The sequence below is a fragment of the Tenebrio molitor genome, chromosome 1 (assembly GCF_963966145.1).
Source record: "Tenebrio molitor chromosome 1, icTenMoli1.1, whole genome shotgun sequence".
Classification (NCBI taxonomy): domain Eukaryota; kingdom Metazoa; phylum Arthropoda; class Insecta; order Coleoptera; family Tenebrionidae; genus Tenebrio; species Tenebrio molitor.
This window is the reverse complement of record NC_091046.1, coordinates 37,900,285-37,918,968: the sequence shown is the minus strand read 5'-3', so window position 1 is coordinate 37,918,968 and position 18,684 is coordinate 37,900,285. Positions and strand designations below refer to the sequence as shown.

The window sequence follows — 18,684 nt, the reverse complement described above, 5'->3', positions numbered from 1 at the left end:
TTGTATTTATTCTACTAGAATGCTCCAACTGTTTATGTAGACCAAGAAATAATAAAAGTCTAGTATTTTGAGCTTTCATCAAATATTTAGATGTTGACTAATTCTTTCCTCGCATGTATGCACGTAAGAACACGTTGCAATGAAATCACTCTTTTTTGACAAAGAAACAATTGGCATTCAACGAGAATGGTCGGAGTAAACACTGAAAAAATAAAACTAAGTTCAGACAATGTCTCTTGGGGTATTGAACAGCAGCGGAACATGTTGAATACTAGTTTTATCTGGCACTAGCTAAGATACATTCCTTGATTCCACATTCGTATATAGTGAGTGTAACATTTGTGGATCTCGAATTTGTTCATTGGACAACTTAATTGACTGATTCTAATTTCACAATTTATAAATGATGGTTAGGGCCCGGATTTTAGGCAATTAAAAAGTCGGAAATAGGTGCCTAAAATAGTCCCTTAAACTACTGCAAATAGTCCCTTAAAAACTGAAAATAAGCCATACTAGGTCCTTAAAGTTGTGGTTAATTAAATTAAAAAATGTGTTTTTAAAGTTTTAAGTAGGTACACACAACAAGATATTTACTAATTATTTTTTATTAATTAATATACAATACTACAAGTTTGTTAGTTATTTACATTGTTACGTATTTACATTGCATACAAGATATTGCTCTAAATTTTCTACTTTAAAACATTGTCGGTTATCCACCAAAATGGACTTATATTTTGAAAAACTTCTTTCTACCTCGCAAGAGGTAATGGGCGCAAATTTGTAATAAATTTCTTCCATTTTGGTGTCATGTTCCGGCACATCTTCACCTCTAAAAATTCTTGCCAATTCTAGAAGAAATTTGTATCCAGGATTTTTTTCAGTAACATCTTCAAGTTTTTTTAATGCTACTGCTGCTACAGGGCCTGGAGATTTTTTTAGGGAGGTAAATACGTTTTCAACAATTTTGATTGAATCGGTTAAAGGTAACCCATTTTTTTCCAATTGAGTAATACTTTCGCAGATTATTTTAAAATTACTGCGAACATAAATTAATTGGTTTTTTATTCCGGGTTTCTTCATTATAGACTGTGCTTTTTGAATAGCAACAGCAGAACTTCCATCAAAGGACATGACAACCTGTGAGTAGTTAAAAACAGTTTAACAATCAATTAATTTGCTTATCTTTTATATACTTACTTCTTTAATGGAATCAAAGTGTTCGCTGTAAAACATAGCAGCCTGAAGCCATGTTCCCCATCGTGTTAAAATTGGCTGTGGAGGCAGTGGCATTTCTTTTAGTTTTTCTTTGTACATTTCAACTCTCAAAGGTGCCTTAACGAAAATTTTTTTCACGTTCGAAATTAAATTATCCACATCTTCATATTGATAGCGAATTTTTTCAGCCACTAGATTTAAAGCATGCGCTAAGCATGTGACATGCACAATTTTTGGATAAAACACCTTAAGGTGTCTACCAGATTTTATCATATATGGTGCTCCATCCGTTACAAACAAAAGAAACTTTTCAGCAACAACTCTGGTACTCCACAAGATTTCTACGCATAGAAATTTTAAATCAAAATAAATTTAAAAAAGTGAAAAACCCTTACCTAAAGATTGATTTACGAATCTAGCTATTGTCTCATGATTTGTTCTTTCTAATTGTTTAGACGCCAAAAGATAAGATTTTCCAGGTTCATCTTCTGAAAGTTTCCCAACCAGACAATTCGCCACATATCGCCCAAGTGCATCTGTTGTTTCGTCAACTGAAACCCATATGTTAAAAGGATCCAGCTCATTCCGAATGCGGTCAATAGTCTAAAAGTGAAAATAATTTTAAATTAAATATTAAAAGATAGTATGTTCATACATCTTTGTAGCATTTTGGTAAATAATTTTTCCGTAAAGTAGACTCATCCGGAATTTTTCTACCACAATATTTTGTCAGAAAATTCTGAAACGCAGGATTTTGTAGTTTGTGCCATGGTATATTGGCAGCTAAAAAGACGTTACAAAGTTCCATATTGAATGTACTATTTGCCGATTCCTCCAAGTTCTGTGTCAGCAACGTTTGCCGAAGCGGTGTCATAATGTTCTCTTTATGGATGGCCGTTTGCTCATGCTGTTGCAAGTGACATTTTTTTTCGCATATAAACTACAAAAAATAAAATTTTCAAATAAGTAAAAAATATAAAATGACATATTTTTAATTATGCTTAACTTACCAGTTTACCACAAACTTTACAAAACATTTCTCGGGTTGATTTTATTTCATATAAATCTTTCTTGCTTGTCCACTGTAATATTTTTTCGCGTAAACTAATTTTTTGTTTCGGCATTATGTTCACTTTAAACAGGTTCACAAGAAACACGACCACTGCACGGAGATAAAGTAAACGAGAAATGACAAATTTGTAATGCTTATATTTACGTCTCCCACCAAATTTCAGAGGAGATGGTTAATTTTATATTTCTTAAATTTTTAGAAAATGACACCCTTAAGGTTTCTCTTATTGTTTCACTTCGGGATTTTAATTTTCGTTTTTATGGCAAGGACCATTTTATAAACGTTAAAGCTTCTAACAATACCTAAGTATCAGAAAACATTAGACCGCGTATACCTGCACCCCTTCGAACAGAGGCAAACAGATAAACTCTGTAATTTATGCCAGTCCAGTCTAATGGTTTGTGGTACTTAGGTATTGTCGGAGTATTTACCGCTGACATCATGGTCCCAACCGTAAAAGCGAAAAAGTAATTCCTGTATTGTACTGCACTTTGTACATTTCAGTAATTACATCTCCTTAAATTTTAAAATCATAAAGCATTGTAAATTTTATTGAGGTACCACTTTTACATTTTCAATACCGTAAACTTCCCAGAATTCGAAAATTGGGAAAAAACCGCAAAAATGAAATTGATTTTTGGTCATTTTAGGCATGTTCAGGCAGTTAAAAGGTAAAATAGGTATTTAAAGGGCATTTTAGGCCGAATAGGCAGAATCAAATATGGCTCTAATTACTCTAATTAAGCCAGAAATCATTTATAGACAAGTTTCATACATGTGCCTTAAAAAATAAAAATAGTCCATTTTGCCTAAAATCCGGGCCCTAATGATGGTTAAGGGTGAATATTCTCATTAGTCATTACTTAGAAATACTTATTGTCTTTTCCAAAAGGCAAGAAGTTGTGGATATTGTGTAGACAAAGTGTTTCGGTACAAAAAGTCAAATTGTGGAGGGCGCCGTCCATGTTTATAATTAAATGTTTAATTCAGAGGTGCCAACAGCGGAAGTTTTGTGATTAAAAACACTGAAGTAGAAATTCTCCTTTGCGCACTATTCCATTAAATGGGATAAAATATTCGAAATATCCGAGTTTAATTAATTTATTACTTTGATTCTTCCAACTAATTCCGGCATTTAATTCCTGCATTGAATGAGTGCGCGCAAATCTACAACGTTCTCGGTATCCAGAGGCGCTTTTGTAAAGAATTCATTCCACGAATTGCTTGTCTAGACAATGCAGTAGTTGTTCGCAAAATTAAGACAGTGTAAACGTGTTAATTAAAAGTAGGCATTATATTTTTCCCTCGGATCTGGAGGGCCGTAAAACGGTCTGCAACTTCACTAACATAATTAACTCGTGCATTGTGCATAAAAATATGCGATTATTAATTACTCCAGACGTGCTGAAAACACCTTGCGTACTTTATGAATTTATCGGAGGCGAAGCCCGCCGGGATGGCATTCTCTAGTTGTTTCACGACCGGGCTAATTTATTTCCTAATTAAAATCAAGAAGACTCACAGAAAAATATTTACGTTCGGTAGGTGCGAGAAAACGTTATTTCAAATTCCTCAAAACAGCGAGACCCGCAAGTCGATGAAAACAGCCGCTGTGACCCAAGTGCGAGTGGAACCGTGAGGCGATCTTCTTGTTCCCGTTTAATTACTTAAAGGATTGTTTGCGGTGGAAATGGCGGCAGATATGTAATAAAAATGAGCTTGCGGGGGTCATTTCCTCCCGATAACAATCCTGTCGTGAGCAATAAGGCATAAATGGAAACTGAAAACATAAAAAAGTGCTCGGTAGATACATATATAAAAGGAAAAACGTTAAGACCTGGAATATGTTCAATGTTGAACGTCGTCTCTTGCCTTAGGGCGCCATCGAAACACATAACCTCGATATCACATGACCGACCATAGGATAGCGTGCAAGAACCGCCTGCAATATTTTGATACTTTACTGTTGGGGCTTTTATTCCGCAAACAAGATGAGATTACAGACTTGCAGCCATAAAACTATTCTCCTGCATAAAATCCACGGAGTCATATCGGGTTTATCAAGATTTTTGCACCAGACTCTTGTCCTTGCGAAGTATGAAACGTAAAAGGTCAATAAATATAAATCTAAAGTAAACTCGCTGTGGAACGGAGACTAATCAAATGTATAAGATGGGGTGATAAAACCGCATCACGACGTCTTTGTTATTGCAAATAGACCTCGAGTATTCTTCAATTTTGCTTCATAAGTGTTTTGGTACATGTATTAACAACAATTTCGTATCTGACTTTTTTCAAAGACAAGAATTTTTTCGCGTGGTTAGCAAAAGTAGATATGTAGTTAGCAGTCACTGTGTGTTCATTTAATTTTAAAATGTTACAACAAACATTGACGGTGTCACAATCTAAATTATATTGATTACAGTAATGTACTGTTTTATCACAGTACCTACTCAGTAACTAATTTCAAACTTTATACAAACTTAATTAAATTGTTATAATATAACAACAAATTATGGTGTTTGGCAAAGTAGATGGCAAGATGATCCTATAATCCGATGAACTAAGTAATCCCAACTTAACAACCGTGCTAGTCTTTCCTGGTAATTGAAATATCTAGCTACAAAGAAAAAATAGACCTAAGATTCTAGGCAGCAGCAGATAAAATCAAATAAGTCAGTACAAATTGGAATGATCAGCGTTATAAATAAATTCTTTCTCTAAACGATATTGCTAATCTTTAATCAGAGACAATTTTTTCATGCAAAATTCATCAATAAATAAACAGGAGCAAGTAAAAAACATGCAATTTTGACGAATAGTTATAAAACAAAAATATTATCGCGTGATCAAGAAAATTTCTATCGAGTCAGCTTTGGAAATGTCCGTGATTGAACTGTACCGATAATCATAATTGTCAAATAAATAAAAAATAAAATACACAGATGATAATGTGTAAGTAACTAAATATGCATTTACATTACATAAAGACATTTATTTGATTAATCGCAGAAACGACAGAAATTACGAATGCAAGAAAGTAAGTAAAGGAAGTTACTTGTTTGATGTACGCGTGTGCAGCCCTAGTTCAAGTTACAACGAAGTGCCTACCAAGAATCTGAAGAAAAATTTAAAATAATATCAAATGTAAAAGCTACAATTCCTATGTATGTGATTAAAACATTAGGGGCTAGTTTATAGAAAGAGAGTTAAATATTTAATTCGAATTAAATTTTAATGCACGATTAACCCATGAATCCGAAACTTCGATTGGTTCAATCTGATCACGTGTTCGTGATTTGATCTGCATTTCATTACGATTAACTTAATTTCGCTTGTGTAAACTGGCCCTAAGTGTAGTAACTAAAATTAAGTGTACTACTGTCTTCAAATGAGGTAACTTTAGATGCCACAATTAAGGGTATTACAATAATTAAGCATTTTCTTAGTCAGACGATAGTAATGGTGAATTTAAGGTTTTCTAAATGTACTTGATGACTGATCTGACGGTGAGGGTGTTTATGGTTGCAAACTCAATCGATACTATCTCATGCGTTTCTAACACAGAATAATTAAGGATTAAGGACAAAATACAGATCAATAATTTGTAGTAGTAATTAATATTCAAAGTGATTAAAAAGAGAATAAATCTGAACAGGCGTTGCAAATTATTATCGGTCATGTCGTAGCGGAATTCTGTACAAATAAGCGTTCAATGCATGGAAGCGTAGACAATTTGTGGTCTCAAGTCTCAAACGGTACTTTATAATAAATCATACCTCATGAATTTTAGACGTTGGAATTATAATTGTGCATTTTATTATAAAAATAAAATTTATTATTATTATTATTTATTATCTGAGAATGGAGAAAATTTATAAAATCAACAAGAGCAACATTTTACATTCATAAGAATGGGTAATTTATCAGCTTTATTGCCAAACGCGACGCCACTGGTAAGCAGATTTGAAAGTTTTCATTTTCGGCAGTTTATGGACGTTTCCTGTAATTGTAGGCAACAATTATCCCAGAGTAAGTGGTAAAATGGGTTTTACCATTGAAGATAAGACATTAACTATTAACAATGAATTAATTAATAATAGATTTTTCGAGAGGTAGGCAACCAATAAAACGACTGTGAACAGCAAGAATACATACGGCTGAATTAAAAAACAAACGGGAAATAAAATTTTTCCTAATGTAAATTTGGTTTTAAATATTAGTCAATTAATTGTTTACTTGACAGTACCTACCTATCAAATAATTTTTAAAAATGTCATTGAATTATTTATTTATAAACTAACTATTTCTAAAAGCTATTTATTACAAAAATGAAAAAAAAGTGTCATTTTTTAAATATTTTTCCTGTTTTTTTTTATTTCAGCTGTAGGTATGTGTACAATCAACATTGGGAAATTCAGCGGTAAACTCTTCTAAGCAGTTTTGTACGGAGTAGATCCATGAACCATTCACTTTCAAACAATTGCCAAAATAACTTTCAATCAAAAATGTGTTCTGCTCTAACGTGATAACATGAACACAATTTTACACGTAAAGTCAACTAACAACGTATATGAGTCCTGAAAAGAATTGATTTTTGAAATGTTTATAGTTAGAAACTTAGACAACCAACTAACAGTCAACCTCTCTGAACACAAATGTCAAAATATGACAGTTCTACTCTACTTTTACTAGCCGGAAGTTCAAATGACGACATGTCTTGACAAGCAGAAAATATTTCCATAGGTAATGCTACCAGAATATTAAATGAACACCCGATACCTTTCCTTTGAAAAACGTCGAGAGGTGAAATAATCTTGTCCAGAGTGTAACACTTCTGTGTAAAGTCAACAGTAAGTTGGTACGAGTATAAAACTTGGCATAATATGATTTTTTTCTGCGGATGTAATTAAACGACTCTTGATTTAAGCGCCCCTTTGAAGTCGAACGTTTAAAGTGTAACTTTAAAAAGAAAGGACGCCCCAAAAAAGTTTAATGTTACATAAAAAGTGAAAGAAACTGCTATGCAGCAGGAGTCTGAATTCATGTAGGAATAGAGACAAAAGCTCGCGGGGTTGGATCGGACTCTAATGACTTTTTGATCACCATCCATTGTTGCAGACGGGCCATTTATCAAAAGTTTTTTCTAAGGACATTCCCTTCTATGAATTAATTGAATAAAACTTATTATAAACATATTTTTCGCCTAAAAATTAATCACTCACCAGAGTTCGCACCAGCTGGAAAACCTGCAACAGAATAACAACGGCGAGTTAGTAAAACCCTCGTAATAGAATGATTTCGAAAATGCATTAAATTATCGAACTCAATCGGAATTATAAAAACCCTGAATATTTTTCGCCTGACCTACTTGGCAGCTTCATCAATTGATGTTATTAAATGGTCTCGATATTATATAAATTACTTGTTAATCCTGAAATCCCACCATTAAACTGGTCGATTAACACAACAACAAAATTGCTATCAATAATAAATGTATTACTGCGAGCGAACGAAGGGTGGCAAAATCCGAAATGGCCCCCACTAAAACACGGTTCAGCGATGGTCGTTTTCGTACAGTATATACTGTTAGTATTACCAACTAAACACACTAAAACTTTAATTCCTATTAAAGTGTTTACTCAGACAACAGTGAAATCTCCATCACATTGAAAATGACCAGACCAGTGCACAAATGAGAAAGATTACATTTCGAACGGATGTTGTATTCTCCACTCTTAAAACGACAAAATCAAAATTCCAAAACCTTTTTACACTCCGATAGTTTACATTAAATTCGCAATTTTACATTTACGCCAAATACTTAAATGCTCCATTTGATGCAATTTCAATACAAGTGAATAACGTTCCTATTATTACCACCAAGTAAATTAGTGAATTAAATCAATTAATTGACGTATTCGCTCCTGTTAACAGGCACATAAAACACAAAGCCACTGATTTGATATTGTGCGTTTAATAAACTCCCTCAATTAAATACGCATTTTTAAATTTATTTTGTTTGCTAAAGAAAAATGTTGTGTAAACATTGAACACGGTGAATGGACAATTAGAATAAATTGCATAATAATATCCCTTTAGCAATTAATTTTTGTTTAGGAATACAATCCTGTTTGGAAGAAATACTCGTCCTATGACTATTTCTTCCTTTTTTTTTTACTTTCAGATTTCCTTTATTTTCGTCGTTTAATATTTAAATAACAATTAAATCTGAAGAACCTATTATTTATTTAATGATCTGTCTGCATTATTCCTATATTTTAAAGTGTGATAACCGGATCAATACAGAGGAAAAACAGAATTCAATTCAATAGAAGTAACAGGGATCATAATATGTATTTTCATTGCTGATTCACCCACAAAAATCACAATATGAAACGGTTCATTCTATCATTGTACGGATATTTTCTAGTTTTTATTGAATAAAGCTACCACACTCATAATAGCTCAAGTTTCGAAAACGCTTGTCGTAAACCTTCTTTGAACACATGTGCAATACCGCTCCTTTATTCAGTTACAAGGGCAAAATCAATGGTTTGTTTGGATATAAACTTTTATTCGATATAGAAAGAATCCAATACGTGAAATGTATCAAAAGAGAACCATAAAGAAAGTTTATATAGCAAAGCGTAACTGTAAGTTCCTTAGATAGTTAAGACACTTTTAACTAAATTAACTAAGAGCTCTCAGGAGATTTCCTGTTGTCAAATAAACATAAGTAACAGTCATATCGGTAGTACTCAGCCTACACAACAACTCTTTCTTGCTTAAAGCTTGACAACAAAGTTGGCAAAGCACTGATACAAGATGAATCTAATAATGTAGCATTATTATCAGAAAATATCGTATGTTTCAAAAAATTATTTTCAAGAGTCTCGGTAAAATGTTGGTAACGGTGACTCATTCATATAGGAACCGTTCTAAAACCAAAACCCATTATTGATCTTCGTCCATGACAACTGTCGTAATAATGACATTTACGGGTGGATCATTCAAGTAAGCCATACGTTTTCAAATCACAGCTGCTCTTGATCATACATTTTTTGAAACATGGTCTTTTCTGTTCCCAGTTTACACAAAGGTAATATTTCAAAGGTGAAAAGATGTTCGCCACAAAAATTCAAAGCTACGCACAATACACACAATTATTTCTGATTGACACAGGAGTCTTATTTGGTTTGTTATTTTCCTTTAAACTCTGAAATATAAATATAAGTATTGTACCTGCGTTATTTGTAAATAATAGATTGAATAATAATAGAAAAATCGAAACTGTAGACACCCAATAAATTCCAGTATCTCGTTAAATATTCACCGCGACTAAATGTGATATTATTCTCGATGATCATATTTCATAAGACGCTAGCAACTCAACTGTGTGAATGTTTTCAATTCTCTGATTAATTCATTTAAAAAAACATTTGCCAGCTGTCATGATAGCTATTAACGCCATCAATTTCCTGTGAAAAAATAAAACTCGTATAACTTGTCGTATTTAGCAAACGTGAAAGGTAAAATATGGTCGACATAATATTTTATCGTGAGTGTATGTGTCTAAATGGTAACAAATCAACAATATTGCCACCGGTCAGGTTACGATGCCAGTAGGCCCTACATAAATTTTTCCAGTTAATAAAACATTCATATTGAGATATAGCGCGTAGAAAACAAAGCCTAATGTTTGAAATTGGCCAGATTTCGCGGGCAATTTAATAATTTGTAAGCAGCAATAACCAGCAGAGAAGTACGGCAGGAGGGTAGATGAGAAGGCGAGAACGGCTATTGTTCAAAATTTAAAGCAGCCACACGTCAGGGAGTGCAACCACCGCAACGATTTTTATTATCGCCCGCCGTTCCCGAACGAACTGATTATTTTTCCTTTCTCATTTTCGATTAATTTCTGTTCAAATAAAGTCCAGCTTTAATGCGTATCATTTACATTCAGTAATTAAAATGTTTGTTTAATTGCCGACGGAGCTTCGGTAATTTTTAAATGGAAACAGATATCGGACCAAGTTTTTTACGGCGCCCCGCACAATCGGACTGTTAATTATACAGATAAAAGCAATAATAAAAATTTTGCTAATTGCGTTGCTTCGGCGTATTTCTCAATTGCCGCTCCCTGACTTTGGGGTGCATTTATGAATTATGAGTTCGAAGTTTCAGTCTTCTTTTATTTAAAGTTGGATGTCGTAAATTTACGTATTTAGGTTTTGCTCGGTCGATTCGTTAAGTTTGAAAATAATTAAAATCTCCTTTAGAGACTCACCCTCAAAAAATCCCCCACACAGTATAAAATGCATTCACGTTGTTTTGGAATAACGGGAGACCACGGAAATTTTGAATTTAATTTGGTAGTAAAGCTGTCTGTTGAAATAGGTTATGTTTTTCTAAGTTTGAGGTTATAAATAGCGTCTAGTGCATTGTTGTCAGTTTTACTAGTTTGCAATAGAAGAATACTCAGACATCGCGGGAAATTCAGCAACATGTTATGTTCATTTTGATAGGTCCGCATATCAGGCACTTTAGTGACGGAAATCAAACAGTATGTTCAACATTAAAAAAATAAATTATGGCCTCCCATTACGCCAAAACACGTGAACTGTGTTTTTTTTTAATTTACGACATTTTTTTATCAGGCCCGCTATGTAAAAACTTATACCATTAAGAAGTTTAAGGATTATTTTATTTAAACGGTTGAAACATCTATTGTTTGTTATTTACTATTCATCAATTAATCGCAAAAATTCTACAACTAAAATCCGATCTTATTTTACATGATTACCTAAAACGGATTTCTTAAAGCTTTCAAAAATAGAAAAAACTTTAGGAATAAACAAAGTCTGACTATATAGCAATTCTTTACTTTATTGTTAAACATTAAGTTGATATCAGTTTTGGCAATGCTTTCATTGAAAATAAGTCATATAGACAATATTTTGTAAAAAAAAAACATTAACAGGATAATTTAATAACGTTTTTTGCATATCGTAGTGAAAGTAATACTTTTTTGCATCATTTTATTCCATCTCCTTGGAGATGATTGTCCAAGCATACCTATTTTTTTAAAATAATTTTTCATTAATGCTTTTAGACCAAATTTCTCAACTTTTTTCGATATGCAAAAAAATAGTGTGTACAACACGTTCAAGGTCAAATAATTTAATTTTTTGGCTCTGTAATTATGTTTTGTAAATAGTGACATGCAGCTAACCAACATAATGCAATTTAGCAATGTTCAATTCAACGTGAACGGTGTTTACCTCCATGTCACTATTTACAAAACATAATTACAGAGCCAAAAAATAAAATTATTTGATCTTGAAATTGTCAACTCAACGTGAACAACATATATTCAACTGATTAAAATTTTATTGAGAAATGATTAAAAAAACAGCACAAAACGAGACCGCTATTTACTCCTCTTCACTTATTTATCAAAGTATTCTGGCAGTAACGTCCAATTTCTTCCTGTGGTTTTTCAAATTGTCATTTCAAGACTTTATCTTTAAAATATTTAAATACTGCAAAATGTTTATGAGTTGTGTATTATTTTTTTAACCCTCAACAGTTGATTTTCCTTATTCGTACTTTTAGCCTGAACAAATCTGTTGATTACGTTTTTAATGCGGGCCATCAGAAACATTTTTTGGTTTAGAAAATTGAAATATCTCGTAAGGTATTCATTCTTGTCGGCCAACACCGAATAAGTCTACTCGTCATTGTCGATTTATAATAATAAGACATTAAAATAAATATATCCTGTTTCAGGAAACAAACCATTTTCATTGTTGCCAAAGGAAGAAAGTGTTTATGTTTAGATGTAAACAGAATGTTTACTCCAGTAACTAATGTCTTTAAAAACCCTCTTTTGCCGCCTTAACTAACTCAGAACAACTTACTCGTAATTAACATTTTGAAAAATGACAAACAATACAAACTACAAAGTGACAAGTGTGAGCTGTCAAATGTCAAATTTACAAATCTCGAAGAGCCGATGAACTTACTCGTATTTTGTCATTGTGTAGTATACATAATTACATATGTCCTAAGTAAAACCCCATATTTTCTTTTTTCGTTCTAATTGATTAAAATGCAATGGTCCTCTGTTTTGTCTTTCATTAACACATATTTCATTTTGAAAACGCTTGATAAAATTGAAAATTGAACTACTTGTTTAATACTTTCCAATTAACCCGTTAATATCTAATGCAATAAAAATGGTCAAATAATTCAACAATTATTCGGGAAGTTGATAAACGTCGTCTTAAAAATGGTGGGAAAATGTTCCTGAAATTCGTCATAAGAGGCAAGAAAATTTAATTTAATTAAAACATGTTCTAACAGCAAAGAATAAACTAATAGACAATAGATTTATTTTACATTATGTCTGAACGTACAGATGTGAAATTCTCTTTGGAATTGCCTAGTGTTAAATCTTTTATATGTCCACATTTAAATTTATCTGCGAGATTGTGAGATTGTTGTGATATAACAAATGTGAAAGGTTAGCCTGAGTGTAAAAAAACTATAGCAAGGGATGTCATAAAAGATACCGCGATATCAAAAATTATCTTGGTCAAAGGTGGTGATGGATTTTCAAATAATTGTCGAAGCTTTGTGTCAATCATTTTTTGAATGTCAAAATCAATTTTCGAGAGCACTTCCTACACTTTGCAATAATGTTTTACAAATTGTGTTGGTGTGTTTTGCGAAAATGGCTCTGTGACTCATAAAAAGGTGCTGGTAGGCCAATCGCCACACGAAATAAGTTGAGAGAGACGTTTTCCAATCCATGACCACCTTGGACCAAGATAATTTTTGATATCCCGGTGTTAATCTTCATTATACATTTTATAAGAATAAAATATATACCTACATTTATGTTCCACATTACCTAATTCAATTGTTTTAGCAGAGAATATTTAATTTTTGTTGACTTTTAGCGTACAACATTATACGCAATATATTTTTTCTAAAAGGATTGTAATGAAAATTTCTACAAAGATTTTAATAACAGTCTATTACCCATAAACACATGTAACAGATTGCCAAGACTAAAATCGACCAATATTGTCTCATAACGTGCTATGTCAAAATACTTGAATGAAAGTTTTGTAGCAATATCTTTACCGTAACAAGTAACACAGCAAACAAATTTTTGATAATAATGCTGAACAATTTAAACAAAAACGCATTTACGAAAAATACCCTGTTAGTTATTTTATTTTATACAATAAGAGGGGATTCTGCTTTATTGCGAGGCGAATCAAGAATGTTTTCCATTATCGCTGTCGTAAATTGTATGTAAATAGATAGAGCATGTGCTTTCTTGCCGTAAATGATAATTTATTAAACGTTATGGCAATTAAAACGCCATTACCTAGGTTTAATTAAAAAGGTGAGTTGCCCTGTAAAAGTTAATTTCAGGAGGGTACGGAAGTGTTCCACACCCTTAGGAAAGACCGGTATCAGCAAGACGGTTATAACTCAATATATCTCAATTCGAGTACCTGGCAACGTCCCAGACTCTTAGCTTCGGCTATTGTAGCATTTTAGTCGATTGAACTAAGTTCACTATAAAAGCGCTCAATCGGAAACTCAAATATTTCCACGCTTAAGAGTAATGACTGCGTGACTGTGACCGTTCAATTTTATATAATTACCCAGTTTGTACCCGTGCTTTTAAGGACCCTTCGAAGATACGGTGAGTGGAAAATTGCGCGGAATTTAAATTTGGAAATAAATAACGGCGCATCGGCCGGTTCTTCTATGCAACAATGTAGTTATTTACGAGTGAAACGTGGTCGTTTTTTAATCCCGTAAAGGAGGAGTGGGATGTGCGGCACTAAGGGGGCACTTTCAGATATTGGTATCGGGACTCCTGCTGCTCAGGCTATTCCAATATTTCATTATCATCCAGTGATGTGACCCATTTATCACTACCCTTCTAACGACTATCCGATATGAGATCTTATTTTGAGCATCATTTTTAGATGCCGATATTCATCCACCTCAGAGGGAGAAATAACAAACAATCACGTCACTTCGTGTAAACCCCAGCCATTATTCCGTAAAACATGCGAATATACACTTTCTCACGAAAGAACATGGCCCTGTCAATCCGATACTGTCATGTCGTGTAAGGTAAATTTGAACAAATTTATTTATTCTTATCGACATCTCGGTTTATGTCTATTAGCACATTTTTGTTACACCACTGGGTTTAGCTGGCTCCCGAGCATCCCTTGCGTCTTTCACTGGAAACTAATAAAGCGGAGAGAATACATCTGGAGGAACCCTCTTACAAAATCAGCCCTTAACAAAGTGCAACGTTGTAACTAAATTAACAAATTTACGGGAACACGGCGCACAGCATCCCGTCTAGATACCCTTTTCTTGTGGTACGCTTAGTTCTACTAATGCAAAAAATACACTGTATTACCTACAACCTACCTTTTTTTTTGAAAACGGAAAATATTAAAAATATGTAATACACTCCAAAATTTCAGCAATAAACTAATATACGGGGTCATTATAAATGATTGTCTCATCGCAGTAGGTGTAGGTGACGTAGTTGAATGTGCCGCAAGCTTTATAACATGAGTGAGACTAGCATCGCCGATAGGTAGCGCTGCTGAGGGTAGTGTAAATTTGTCTACTATAGTCTATTTTTTCCTGGTAGGCGCGTGCGTGCGCATTTACAAAATCCTGCAACGAAATGCGACTTTCCTATTGGTTACTTTATTTTTCTACTTACACTAGAGAAATGTGCAATATTGCAGTTTTCTGTACTGTCACTGTCAATCAGGCCCAAGCTGCCATTTTTGTTTCATCGTGTCTTAGTTTTCCTTTCGTGTTTTGTGTTGTGTCCGTTTATTTATTAAAAAAACAGTTCTTTGTGGTTAAGAAGTTTTTATATGTCAACAAGATGTCTTAATTTCGATCACCAAATAAATCGCGTAAGTTGGATTTATGCTAACATCAAGTAACAGTTTTTTATTAATTCATATTTATAGCAAATTTCTCACAAGCCGAGAAAGAAATGATCGTTAAAGTATTTCGTGGGATCTCCAAGGATTTTGCCGAGTTAACCAAGACAGCTCAAATGGAAAAAACTGCAGATTATACTGGTATTGATTTCTGAGTTTTTTGTTGTATCACAGCTTAATTACTTTGTGTTGAAGGTTGTGGATTTAAAACCATTCAATGATACTTGGTGGAAGAAAAGAAGTGTGGGCAATTACAGGCACCGAAGAAACCTGATAGGAAATGTATGATTCAATTGGATCAACATCAAAAATATCTCATTCGAAAAACAGTGCACTCATTTTTCTCTGCAAACAGAATTCCTACAATTGATGCTGTGTACAGGGAAGAGCAAAACAATGAAGAAATTCCAAACATCAGTCGTTCTAAGCTTTAAATGTTTTACACGAATTAAAATTCAAGTAAGTACATACATTGTTTTCAATTAACTGTAAACATTGAAATCTATGTTTTATTTCAAATAGCACAAATAACGAAACAGAAAAAGCCTGTTAATAGAAAGAGAAGACATAACTAGCCAAGAAGATATTTACGGGAAATAAAAAAATACGCCAAGAAGGGAGACCTTTTCTCTTGCAAGATAATGGTTATTATAAATGATTGTAGTCGAAGCAGGCCATGTCCATGTTATGAAATTTTTGCCGCTTTCATGTGAACTGTCAATTTTTGTCGACGTCACTGTAATTTTTTTTAGGTGAAAAGTGCGCTGTTGATTGTTTTGTTTTATTTATTTTTTTAAATTGTTTTGTACCCAATTTAACTCCTGTGTGTAAAAAATAAAAAATGTACATATAATATTTGTTATCAATTTTTCCACGAGTTTATTCATAAACTTTTTTGTTTACATTGTACAAATTATACAAAAATTAAATCGTAAACATGAGTTTAATATGCAACCCCAAATACTGATCCCCCTAGATAATATGCAACCAAAAATACTAACAATTCCTGCATCCTGCTAAAAATCTTAGCTATGTGATTCTACCTTTCGGAGATGCGCACGCACGCGCCTACCAGGAAAAAATAGACTTTAGTTTGTCTAACGTTGCGATGCTAGCGCCACATCCCAAATTTGCGTGGGTTTTCAACGCCAACTGCGATGGGACAATCATTTATAATGACCCTGTACTAAAGCAAATGTTCAAAAATTAATCCGTTTAGAGAAGCCTGTACAATTTTTAACGTACGAGTATGTTTGTCTAAAAAGGAGTTGATGTTTTGTTCAGACTTGTAAGATTCATTGAAGGTTATGTTGGTTAAGTAGCGATAAGCGTATTCTAAACCGTACCCAACTCCAAATGAGTTCGTTTTTGAACGCCCGTTATAATTAATAGTTTGTTTCCATTATTTTTATACGAATGTTTTTTATTAGGATATTATAGATGAACAAAAGTGATATCTAAATAAATTTCACCTTATTGCAAGTTCAGTTTATTAACCGTAACAATACATATTTTGAATGAGAACAAACACTTTTGTTTTTAAAAAATAACAAGTTGCCTTCCGCTGCAAATTTCCTATAAATAAACAAAATAATCACATATTTAAATATGTTGATTAAGTTGATAAAAAGCAATAGAACTTAAAATGGTATTTTTGAAGGAATATTTTAAACCGCAAATGTTTCTGCTCTTATTAATGAAACATTTGAGATGTTTATAATTGCATTAAGTTAAGGTACAAATAGTTTCCAGTATATAATATTGTTACAATTACAAAATAGTTGTTGAAGTATGTATGTACGTTTTTAACACGGAGAAACTTTATGAAAGTAATTTCGATTTAAACAATTAAATTGATTACAATACAAAACACAGGAAATACTAGTTTTAGGGATATACTAAACTTTGACATTTTTGTTAACTAGTGATTTATCACCTGTAAGTAACTTTTACTATCAGTGTTTAAAATGACTGGCATTTAGGAGCTTTTTATGGCACGAAACACACCCCACACCCACGTTTAGAATATGACGTTGAAAACGACTAGACCAAAATATAATCTCCGAATTTATTTAAATGTCCTGTAGTGTCGTAATTTATCTTTCGTTTAATTCTTTTTATTTTGAGCAGTAAAAGCGACCGTAAAGCTAATAGTCATACTCATAAATTCCGTTATATCAAGAACGCCCTCAATCGTCTAGAGATATCTAATAAAAGCAACGTTTCGAATATAGATCGCTCATAAAGATATCCAAGTTTTATTTCAAAATGATAAACGATTTTACAACACTTTTATAAATCATTATTTAAAAACAACTCCATATGTACGAGCAAGAGGCAAACATAACTTTTTGAAATAGAGTTATAACTTTCATAGAAACCGGTTTTTACTCGCAACAATAGAAAACTTTGATTTCCATTTTACGAAAGAAATCGTTTATTCCGGCACGCAAAGACGCTGAAGTTTATTTTGATAGGTCATAACGTGGAAAACAGGAATCTGTCCGGACGTGCAGGATATGTTTAATAAAACCTGGTTTTGTACGTCCTGATGAAAACGAATGCTTATACCAGCGGACAAAGCTCTGATTGGATTGGTCATTGGACCATCGCAACTCTCAACCATTTTCCGAACTGTCCAGCCATTGACAAAATTAATTAATCCGTAATTTTCGATATACCGCTCGAGCTCTAATCGAAAGAAACCTATCTAGGCTTCGACACTTCAACAACAGGGATACATGACTTGTCCAGTGATTAACTTACAAAAGACGCGCTAAAATTGTATCAAATGCAAATTCCATCACTACCATACGTAAATAATGCAATCAAGAGAAATAAATTTGTTAAAATTTCAATTTAAAATTTCAAATGATTAGCTAGTTCACTTTATCTGCCGCTCGGCAGCGAAAATAATAGCGCTTTATCTGCCGCTCGTCAGCTCATCAGATGCCATTGGAATGAAGTGACACTTTAGCATTATCAATCCAGCAGTATAATGTCATATTTTACTGAAGTTTGAAGAAAAATAATAGGTACCTACATATTACACAAACCAGGGAGATATTTTTTACTTGTGTCAAGATTCTGTAGATTTGAAAATAAAGACGATACAGACTGTAGAAGTTTTTCTCAGACACAGAGATTACAAATGCGGCTATTGCAACTTTGATATCAGCCAAATTACTATACCGCAGTAGCACAGCGTGATCAACAATGACTGAGTCTGTTGGCAATGAAACAATTGAAAAATATTGGTGTTTTTCTGTTTCGTAATTGGCACTGACCGGATGTTTTAACTTGACACGACATTAAAAAAAAAATAGGTTATGTCGGGTATGTTTATGCTAGAGATATTTTCATATTTGGTGGCGGAAACAA

General features: G+C 33.1%; 1 protein-coding gene and 1 long non-coding RNA gene across 2 annotated transcripts; one reads left to right on the top strand and one right to left on the bottom strand.

Annotated features, from left to right (window-relative positions):
• Nucleotides 1-423: 423 nt before the first annotated feature.
• Nucleotides 424-3,120, bottom strand: LOC138141165 (uncharacterized). The gene is made up of 4 exons (XM_069061832.1): nucleotides 1,874-3,120; nucleotides 1,614-1,821; nucleotides 1,201-1,559; nucleotides 424-1,140 (listed from the first exon to the last, which is right to left on the bottom strand). Exons 1-4 carry the CDS (start codon nucleotides 2,090-2,092, stop codon nucleotides 652-654), a joined length of 1,275 nt encoding a protein of 424 aa, XP_068917933.1. The 5' UTR covers nucleotides 2,093-3,120; the 3' UTR covers nucleotides 424-651.
• An 11,680-nt stretch (nucleotides 3,121-14,800) lies between these two features.
• On the top strand, nucleotides 14,801-16,156 carry LOC138122287 (uncharacterized). Its single transcript, XR_011156418.1, has 4 exons — nucleotides 14,801-15,273; nucleotides 15,331-15,444; nucleotides 15,499-15,762; nucleotides 15,826-16,156. It is a non-coding gene; the product is annotated as an uncharacterized lncRNA (long non-coding RNA).
• Nucleotides 16,157-18,684: the final 2,528 nt, after the last annotated feature.